At 47.9% G+C, this 10,662-nt stretch overlaps 1 protein-coding gene and 1 non-coding gene across 2 annotated transcripts in view; both read left to right on the top strand.

Moving 5' to 3' along the window:
* Positions 1 to 10,662, top strand: part of LOC106901339 (putative RNA-binding protein Luc7-like 2) — a 43,133-nt gene continuing 32,471 nt past the window's right edge. The window contains exons 1-2 of the mRNA XM_014963980.1: positions 1 to 483; positions 592 to 718. Of these exons, the coding sequence (XP_014819466.1) occupies positions 355 to 483; positions 592 to 718 (256 nt within the window). The 5' untranslated portion in view covers positions 1 to 354. The remainder of the gene's footprint in view (positions 484 to 591; positions 719 to 10,662) is intronic.
* TRNAR-CCU lies at positions 48 to 120 on the top strand. The gene has a single exon. It is a non-coding gene; the product is annotated as a tRNA-Arg (tRNA).

Raw genomic sequence — 10,662 nt, 5'->3', positions numbered from 1 at the left:
CGGGGACACGAGACAACTACAGGCACAGGAAGCTTGTCTTCGTGGCAGCCCCAGTGGCCTAATGGATAAGGCATTGGCCTCCTAAGCCAGGGATTGTGGGTTCGAGTCCCATCTGGGGTGGACATTTTTTTTTTCGTCTGGGCGGGACCGTGGCGACCCGTAGGGGCTCCGCGACGCTCAAACCGTGCTGCCTTTCCCGAGCGCCTGCCTTAAGCCGTGAGGGGTTGCGCCTCCTGGAACTTCCTGAGCGTCCCCCCTTGGTTGTAGATCGTTTTAAGACCGGAGACTGCAGAAACGCGCCGCCATCTTCCGCCCCTCCCCGCCCGCCGCCCGTTGGTCGGGGAGGGGCGGAAGATGGCGGCGCTGGGCTCCCCACTGCATACCTTCCGCGGGCTCCTCCGTGAGCTCCGCTACGCCAGCGGTCGGCCCTATCGCGACACGCCTGCCTACCGGCACATCGTCGCGGCCTTCCGCGCCCACCGGGTACGCTCCGGGCTCTTCCCTTTATACCCCTCTCCCTGGCGAAGCGGGGGCGACCCCGCGGCTTCGGGGTGGAGGTGAGGGGTTTTTGTTACCCTCCTTTCTCGGCAGGTCACCAGCGAGAAGCTGTGCCGGGCCCAGCAGGAGCTGCACTTCCAGGCCGCCACCTACCTCTGCCTGCTCCGAAGCGTGCGGGAGCACACGGCCCTCCACCGGGAGTACCACGGCAAGGGGGAGCGCTCGCCCGAGGAGGTCGCCGGCCTGGTGGGCTTCAGGTTGCCTCAGCAGCCCGGAGGGAAGGGCTAAGATGATTCTGCCGTGTTACCTATTTATTGCCGAATAATAAAACGCACTAGAATTGCCAAAACTGGGTTGTCTGGATTGTGTTTTCTGTCAGTTTTAGGTGGCCGGCATGGTGTGAAAGAGCCTTTAAGTGGGAATCCCTCTCATGGCTTATCAACCGCACCAGGCCTGCCCCGTCGTTGTGGATGTGGGTCGTGACGAGCAACCTCCACGGAATGAGGGAAAGGTGGTTTGTAGTCGAAAAACACAGCAAGGCCTTTGCTGTGAAGGTGTCTGTCAGAGGAGTCCCAAGGGTCGTTGGTTGGTTGCCCCCCTCACAATCTGTAGGGTTCACTGTAGGGTTTTCCAGCCACATTCTCTGTGTGTGTGAATTTTCTGTTCTATGAAGAGCAAAGGCTCTTTTTTGGGGTGGATTCTGGTGAGCTCTGCACAAGCACCAACCTCATTCACCTTGAAGGTATATTTTTTTTTCCCATGGTGGTGAGCTAGTGGTAACAATTCAAGGAGACCAAGACTACTTCATGAATTACGTGTTTCTTGGTGCCTCTGAGTGGTCGACTGTGCACCTGTGAGCTTCCTGTGCTGTTCTTACACACTGTAAATCTCAGAAAAACTTGAGTGAGCTGATTACTGCCAGTTACGCTGGCTGTACAAACCAGGCTGCCATTTTCCTGCTTGTCTTGCCATCTGGAACAGCAAGCCTCTTTTTATAAGAAAAGAAATACTGGCTTTCAATTCTTGCTGCCCTTTTCTCAGAAAAGGGCTGAATTATACACAAGATACGTAAGAAATCTGTAATAAGGATGACTTACAATGACTTAAAATGTGAGGCTTGTTTACTTGGGGGGAGGAGCTATAAGCAAGGCTAACAAAAGAGTGGTTGTTCGGTGGTTTTTTTTACTACCAGAGAAAACAAAGTGTTCTGTCAGAAAAGCATTGAAAATAGAATTACTTCATCTAAATCTATATATATTCTCCTTCCTCTGTATTTCAAACATGGGGATAGTTTAATCCCAAAAGTACAGGGGATAGGCACATAGATCCTTAAGACTGGGGAGATGTGGGCTGCTTAGGTAAGGTAAGGAGAGGTGCCCTACAAGTTTTAAAGTTCTGTAGACTAAAAATCCAGTTTGAAATTCTTGCAGTGTCTTACTGGCCTAACAGCGGTGGATTTCTTAAAAAAAGTGGTAATGCAACAGTTGAGGAAGTACCAACCTACTCGAAGCTCAGTGGATGAAAGTTAGGGGAAGTCACCATACCCTGAGAATGGCTGTATTTGTTGCCCTGAGTTATTTAATGCAGCTGCTACATTCTGCAATTTACTTTCCAGATGGACTAAAGGTTAGCCCCATCCAAAGTCATACTGTTCCAGAAGAAAAATACACGGCTCACTGAAACCAATTCTGAAAGAAAAGCTGAAATTTGGCCTGAAATAGATGTAAAAAGTAATCTTTGCTCTTTAAAGAGTACCTTGAGCTAAAGCTTGTATGGTGTGGGTAAAATAATAGCTAAAATGTCTCAATAGAAAAAAAATTAACCTGTATCTATATCACTTCCAGTTACTTCCCCTTCAATCCAAAGTAATGTAATGACTAACAAAAGCAAATGTATATGTTAAAGAAAAAGGAAAGCTGGGATGTGTTCTGAAGGAGCTGAGGAGTACTGGGTAGGGAACCTTTTCCTAAATTTGTTATAGAAAGACTCCTATCTAAGCATTGCACCTTCTCTGCAAGTCCTTGTGAAATCCAGATAATTTGGGGTGGGGCTTTTTAATAGCTTTTTACAGTTGCCTTTTATTGCTTGTATTAAGCTGATTTTAAAAGTTGAACACAACCCTGGTTGTAGACGATTAGAACTGATCCTTGTGACAGTCACTGACGCCTTTTGGGCACTAGATGGCAACAGGATGGTTAAGAAAGGTCAAAAAATGCAGGCGTTAGGATAGATAGAAATTGTGAAATTTGCTTTTTGTGAGGCAAGATCCTGGTGCTCTGTAAATTGATATTAGCTGCAACACATAACAGTAACTTCAGTCTTAAGGGAGGCTCTCTAAAAAGCGGGTTTTACAGGAGCTTTTCCCACCGGTGCGACCATAACTGCACTTGACAGCTCGAGAGAAGCACAGAATCACTAAACGGGGCTGAATGTCAGTCAAAGGGATTTGTCTTTCAGATGCACATCCCGTCAGCGCTAGCTCTGACGTACACCCCCCGTCACCCCTGCTCCCACCAGGCCCCGCTGCGCACGCACACCCACGCATCAGGCAACGCGCTCCCATTGCTGGGTGACTGCCCTGACGAAGGGATGCTGTGCCAGCCCCGGGGCTGAGCAAGGGGCACCAGGCTGTGGGGCTGTAAGAGATGCCCAGGTTCCTGTCCTGCTTTGCATTAGAATCACAGCATCATAGAATTGTCTAGGATGGGACCTTTCAGATCATCTAGTCTACCATCACCCTAACACTGACAAATACCATCACTAAACTGTATCTCTAAGTACTGTGTCTACCTGTCTTTTAAATACCACCAGGGATGTTGACTCAACCACTTCCCTGAGCAGCCTGTTCCGATGTTTGATAACCCTTTTCAGTGTAAAAAATTTTCCTAATATGCAATCTGAACCTCCCCTGGCGCAACTTGAGGCCATTTCCCCTTGTCCTATCACCTGTGACTTGGGAGAAGAGACTGATCCCCGCTTCTCTACAGCCTCCTTTCAGGTAGTTGCAGAGAGCAATAAGGTCTCCCCTCAGCCTTCTTTTCTTCAGATTAAACAACCCCACTTCCCTCAGCCACTCCTCGTAAGTCTTGTGCTCTAGACCCTTCAGCAGCTTTGGATGGGACCTTTCAGATCATCTAGTCTACCATCACCCTAACACTGACAAATACCATCACTAAACTGTATCTCTAAGTACTGTGTCTACCTGTCTTTTAAATACCACCAGGGATGTTGACTCAACCACTTCCCTGAGCAGCCTGTTCCGATGTTTGATAACCCTTTTCAGTGTAAAAAATTTTCCTAATATGCAATCTGAACCTCCCCTGGCGCAACTTGAGGCCATTTCCCCTTGTCCTATCACCTGTGACTTGGGAGAAGAGACTGATCCCCGCTTCTCTACAGCCTCCTTTCAGGTAGTTGCAGAGAGCAATAAGGTCTCCCCTCAGCCTTCTTTTCTTCAGATTAAACAACCCCACTTCCCTCAGCCACTCCTCGTAAGTCTTGTGCTCTAGACCCTTCAGCAGCTTTATTGCCCTTCTCTGGGCCCGCTCCAGCACCTCAATGTCTGTCTTGTAGTGAGGGGCCCCAAACTGGACACAGCACTCGAGGTGGGGCCTCACCAGTGCCGAGTACATGGTCCTTCACACCACGCTGTTCCTTACACAGGCCAGGATGCTGTTGGCCGCCTTGGCCACCAGGGCACACTTAAAAAATTTTCCTAATATGCAATCTGAACCTCCCCTGGCGCAACTTGAGGCCATTTCCCCTTGTCCTATCACCTGTGACTTGGGAGAAGAGACTGATCCCCGCTTCTCTACAGCCTCCTTTCAGGTAGTTGCAGAGAGCAATAAGGTCTCCCCTCAGCCTTCTTTTCTTCAGATTAAACAACCCCACTTCCCTCAGCCACTCCTCGTAAGTCTTGTGCTCTAGACCCTTCAGCAGCTTTATTGCCCTTCTCTGGGCCCGCTCCAGCACCTCAATGTCTGTCTTGTAGTGAGGGGCCCCAAACTGGACACAGCACTCGAGGTGGGGCCTCACCAGTGCCGAGTACATGGTCCTTCACACCACGCTGTTCCTTACACAGGCCAGGATGCTGTTGGCCGCCTTGGCCACCAGGGCACACTGCTGGCTCATATTCAGCCAGACGCTGACCAATGGCCCCAGGTGCTTTTCCAACAAGCAGCTCTCCAGCCACGCTGCCCCAAGCCTGTAGCGCTCCATGGGGTTGTTGTAACCCAGGTGCAGGACCCAGCACTGGGCCTTGCTCAACCTCATGCCGTTGGCCTCAGCCAGGATGCTGTTGGCCGCCTTGGCCACCAGGGCACACTGCTGGCTCATATTCAGCCAGACGCTGACCAATGGCCCCAGGTGCTTTTCCAACAAGCAGCTCTCCAGCCACGCTGCCCCAAGCCTGTAGCGCTCCATGGGGTTGTTGTAACCCAGGTGCAGGACCCAGCACTGGGCCTTGCTCAACCTCATGCCGTTGGCCTCAGCCCATCGATCCGGCCTGTCCAGATCCCTCTGTGGAGCCTTCACGCCCCCGAGCAGATCGATACTCCTGCCCAGCTTGAGTGGCGCCTGCGAACTTACTGAGGGTGCTTGGGCACGTCAGAATCAACCGTCGTGAAACTGCTTCGGTTGGGTTTGCCCCCGCTCCTCAGAGAGGCGAGAAACTGTGACGGACCCACCGGGCCGCGACCTCTGCTTCCCGGGAGGGAGGGAGGGACGGCCCGCCTACGCCCCCTGCCCGCCGCCGCCGCGACCGCTGGCCCGGAGACCGACACGTCACAGCCGCTAATGTGAGGCCCGGCCAATCAGCGCGCCCCAGCGGACCAGCCCGGCGACCAACTCGACGGCCCAATCAAGGATCTCACCGCGCGGGTGCGTCATCGGCAGAACACCGCAGGCCGTGGCCAATCGGCAGGCGCCAAGGCCCGTCCGTGCTGACGTCGCGGAGCGGACGAGAAAGAGGCCCAGTGCGCGTGCGCGCGGGTTTCCGTTACCGCTGGCGCGCGCGCGTGGCAGGCGTGAGAGGAAGCGGGAGGAGCGGAGGGGGGGAGGGGAAGGCGGCGCGGCGGCACCGCTGGCCGGCGCGAGGCAGGTTTCCCGCTCCGCCGTCCACCGGCAGCGCGAGGCAGCGCCGCGCCCGCTTCTTCCCGAGGCCCCGCGCGGCGTCGGGGGGGGGGGGGGGGGGAGGGGCTTTTACCAGGGGGGCAGCCGGGATTGCTTTCGTTTCCCCCGCCCTCCATTTTCTACCACCCCCCCCCCCCACTTTTGTGGGGCCCCCCCCCCCCCCCCCCCCGGCGGAGCTGCCAGCGCCAGCCGTTGTCCGGGCAGCGGGAGGCCGTGCTGCTCTTTCAGTCGCTGTTTCAGACCCGCGCCCCGCGGGTGCGTGGGGCGCGCAGCGGAACTGCAGCGCGAAAGGCGCGCCCGTGGGGCCTTCCCGCGCGGCTCAGAGCCGGGGGAGGCAGCGGTTTCCCACATTCGGATCACGGAGTTGGTGGGGGGGGAGAAAGGGAACAAATAAAAGAATCCCTAGAGACCAATAGCTGCTACAATAGAGCGTAGAGCAGGGCTTTTTTTTTTTTTTTTTATGTGTGTGTGTTATTATAGTTTTGTCTAAAGTCTGACCCAAACCATCATTTCAGTCAGCAGGTGGGTATGGCTGATGCTCTCTGAGAGTGTGTAATTAACCTAAGGGGATGAACTCTTTTAAAAACCAACAAGCCCCCAAGCAGCTAACTAAAAGCTTAACATCTAGAGGCAGTAATCCCAGGAGAGAGGTAGTAGAAGTACAGTCGGGTTTCAGATCGCTCTGTGGTCACATCGTGAAATGGAGAATTATCTTCGTGTACGGCTTCTCAGAATTTTTGTCAGGGTGTGTGGCAGTCAATGTGAAAGTTTGAATTGGCAGTCATCCATAAATCCACATAGCTTGGGGACAGCTAGAAAAGTGCTGTTGCTTTTATGCTGTGTAGTATTTTATTTAAAAACCAGAATACTGCACCCGAGGGTAGACTGCAGTTGGAGACTATTTGAATGTTCTGTACATTGTACTCACTATTACAGATGTGTTACGTGTTTGTTGAAGCTTCGTGCTGAATTAATGGTTACCTGTTTCTCATGTACCAAGTAGGTTGTATGAACTGGGACGTACCTTGTATGTACCAGTCATTTGTTGGTACTGAGGTGGTGTGATCTTTCTGACAGGTTTTTTAAATATAATGTAGAATTCTAAATAAATTTAACTAGTTTTCACACACCCAGTATGTCATAAATACTTTTTGCTAAGTGCTTGTAGTTGTTTTAAGTAGAGGTGTGATAATCTCATTGGAAAATTACTGTTCTGCAGAGATGGCCTTCCAGAGCAAGGTTTGTTAGTGAGTAGTCATCATGCAGGGTGACTTGGGGTGTTTTTGTCTTAGCCCAGAAGATTTTCAAATCCTTCCTGTTGTGGCTGCGCGTGTCTGTTTGGCAAAGGAACACTGTGCTTGTGAAACTCAAGTTTTCCCAGTGTCAGCACGTAGATCGCTGTCTCAGAGCTACTTAAGTGTATACAGAAGGTTTAAGGAGGGGGGTGCTGTTTCAGTCTATGAATGTATTTTCTATTGGGTGGTGGGGGAAGAGTGCCATTTACCTGTGACAGCTGCTAAAAATGCTAGGTGACTAAGATCCAAACCACGAAACAATTTCAGACTAGATTTCCTTTAGCTTTGTGAGAAAGCAGTTATTTTATTGATAGTGGTATTCTGCCCTCCCACCCACCCTGTACTTCCCAAGCTGCGTGTGCTGAACTATTTAGAAACTAACTGGCTGGAGAGGAAGCATTTACACAAAATTGGCAGGATGGGGAAGGATAAGGAGAAAAGACTGTTTGCAAAACTGGCTACTATTATTGGATTAAGTGGAGAGTTGAGGATCTCGGTGTAACACCGTTCTAGTTTTGTTTTTTTTTTTTAAATGAAATAATCCTGTGAAGCATTACTTAAGTGCACACAGGGATTGAAAATCATCCTTCTCTGCAGAGCTGGTACTTAGTAAATTCAAGGCCATACTCAAGGTCATTGAAACATTGCTAACCTTGGGAGTAGTGGGCTTGGGGGTTGTTTGGGTTTTTTTTGTGTTCCCATCACCTTTGACAAATACGCTGTTTCTAGTAATATGCAAGTCATAGCTTTTCATTAGAATGTGGCAATTGTTTCATTTCTTAGTTGATTGTAGCTCTCATTTTGCCAGTTATCCCTGTTGCCTTTGATTTTATTCTGCCTGGCAACACAATAGAGTTTAAAGTGTTCCTAAAAAAATAATCTTTCTTGGGTGATGTTTGTGTTTTATGTTGCTCAAAACTAACAAAGTGCTTTTTAACTTCCTGAATAACAGAATTTTATACTTTTCATAGTTTGAGGGTCGCTTTGGGGAGGGCGTTGGTTGGTTGCATTTTTTTGAGGAGCCTGGAATGTGAAAGCTTGAAATTCTTACCTATATTTAAAAAGGTATAGATAAACTTTTCATCTCATCAGTGAGACTAGAACAAACTCAGACGTAAATTCAAAGCCAATGTTGTTGCCTGAGTACGTAGTCTATGTTACTTTTTCAGAGCTTAAAGTATCCTTCGTAGAGAACAGGAGCATGCTCTGAAAATGTTTTTGAAAATTCCACAATGAGATGCTCAAATGTGGTTTTATGAGATGAGCTCTAGGCTGTAATTTGTGGGAGTTTGTGCACGTTCATTGTAACTGGTGTCCCTGGGGCCAGAATGGTGAAGCTCAAAGGAGGTAGTTATGAAATGTTTTTATGGATTTGCTGTTGAGCTCTGAAAACACCTAGAAACAAACACAGTTCTGTATTGATCAAATTGATTCAGAAAGTACTCACTGAGCCCTAATGTTGCTGCAGGAATAATTATGAAAAATAAGCTGTGTTTGTAAGGAGGCTTCTCATTTCATAGTTGCCCTATGTGTGGCTATCCAGAACTCTGTATGAGGCTCTGGGCCTGCCCCTTGCTGTATCCTTTCCCAGATGGTCCTGTGCCTGCGGGCAGGGAGAACTGAGAGCTTTGTGACTTGCTTTGGCACTGAATTTTGGCAGTGGGATAGATGCACTTGTAGTCACACGGCATTGCTCAACGTGTGATGAACTGGTACCTGCCAGGATGTGATGTTGGGGCAGCCTCTCGCCAGCTGCCCAGTCCAGTGCCCCACTGCTCCCTGCTTGCTTTGCTCGTGTGACAGGCACTTGACAGAAGGGACTTGGCAGATGCTCTTCAGGTGTTTCCAGTGAGCTGCAGTTCTTAGAATTCACCTGGGATATCTAAAAAGCAGTTGTATTGTTAATGTCAATACAATGAAGTAATTCTGTAAATAGCATGGTTTTGTTGCACACATGGAAAAACACATTATTTAAAAACAAGTGGTTTTTTTTTTGTTATATCCAACTTAAACTTCTATCACATGCTTCTCTGACAAGAAGACTCAATTGGATGTAGACCATGCCAGAATTTCAAAAAAAAGGCAACCAAAAAGCAGGTTTACATTTTGATGTTAGTAAAAAGCTGGATTAATTTAATATAGTCATCACTGCAGGTTGGAAAAATCTTCCCCGAAGTATGTCACTTCAAGTGCTGATAACCTGACATACTTAAATAGAGAAGCTTAAATATAAGCTACTGAATATACAGCGTGGTTTTCCCAAACATTTAGAAATAAGGAATATTGAAGACCAGGTGCTAATCTTATGTACTTACAAACAAATGTTTTCTTGATACTGGTTTTTCAATGTTAGCAGTTAAACTAAAAGACTCTTTATTACATATGTCAGTAGTTAAAAGGTTAATTCAAGTGGAATTTATAGTTGATGACCAGAGCTGTGGGAACTTGTCACTCAGAAGTATTACGGATAAGCTGATAGAAAAGTGTGATTTTTATTTTTTTAAATACCATTTTTCAACTGTGAAATTGGTTAAACTTTTTTTTTGTTAATAGTATGCTTTGGTAAACCCTAGTTTTGCAATCTCTTTCTCTAGAAAATATGATTGATCCTTACAAGTAGGATCATGACTGTTTTAAGTAAATTGAGTCATTTACAAACGGAGTGAAATGCTAACAATTGGTATTAGTACCTGTCGTGGTAAGTAGTAAGTAAGTATAGCTCTGCCACTCACTCACTTTTCCTGGTAGGACGGGAGAGAGAATCAGAAAAGTGAAAAAACTTGTGGGTTGAGACAAAGACAGTTTAATAGATAGAGCAAAAGCCATGCATGCAAGCAAAGCAAAACAAGGAATTCATTCACTGCTTCCCGTGGGCAGGGAGGTGTTCAGCCATCTCGAGGAAAGCAGGGCTCCATCACATGTAGCAGTTACTTGGGAAGGCAAACACCATCACTCCGAATGTCTGTCCCTTCCTCCTCCTTCCCCCAGCTTTAAATGCTGAGCATGACATCACAGGGTATGGTCACTTGAGGTCAGTTGTCCCATCAGTGTTCTTTCCCAACTTCCTGTGTACCCCCAGCCTATTCGCTGGTGGGGTGGTGTGAGGAGCCGAAAAGAATTTGACTGTGTAAGCACTGCTTAGTAGTAACTAAAACATCTCTGTATTATCAACACTGTTTACAGCACAAATCCAAAACATAGCCTCATACTAGCTACTGTGAATAAAATCAACTCTATCCCACCCATAACCGGCATGTACCCCAGGAAATATTTTGTTTCAGGATATAGCTGGATTGAACAAGGATTGCCAGGTTTTCTTTAACAGGCCCGGTTGTGAAGATCTCGTTTTGTCTGAAATCAGCTTATCTTGCTCAACTGGTTCATTTTCTGCCGGGTCAGTTACCTGCTCTGCCTTGCTGCATGAATGCTAGAGTCAGTGTGAGGAATGGGTTAGAAGCAGAAGGTGGAGCAGGCATTACTAATGACAGTAGTACACACACAGAGCAGATCAGAATGGCCCTGGAACACCACCACATTTTGAAACTGCCAAGGCTCGACTGTTGTAAAGAAATATAGTGGTAGCTTGGCTTGGTTTGGTGTTTGGTTTTTTTGTTGTTTTTTTTTTTTATAATAATTGCTACTATGTCAAAAATAGGTTATAGTCTAGAAATATGATAAACTAGCAAAGTTAATTAGATTCTCCTTAAGAGACAGCTAAATTTGTGCATGCTTCTGAGAC

Source organism: Calidris pugnax, unplaced genomic scaffold, assembly GCF_001431845.1.
Source record: "Calidris pugnax isolate Ruff unplaced genomic scaffold, ASM143184v1 scaffold44, whole genome shotgun sequence".
In the NCBI taxonomy this organism is placed as follows: domain Eukaryota; kingdom Metazoa; phylum Chordata; class Aves; order Charadriiformes; family Scolopacidae; genus Calidris; species Calidris pugnax.
This window is presented reverse-complemented; position numbering and strand designations above follow the sequence as displayed.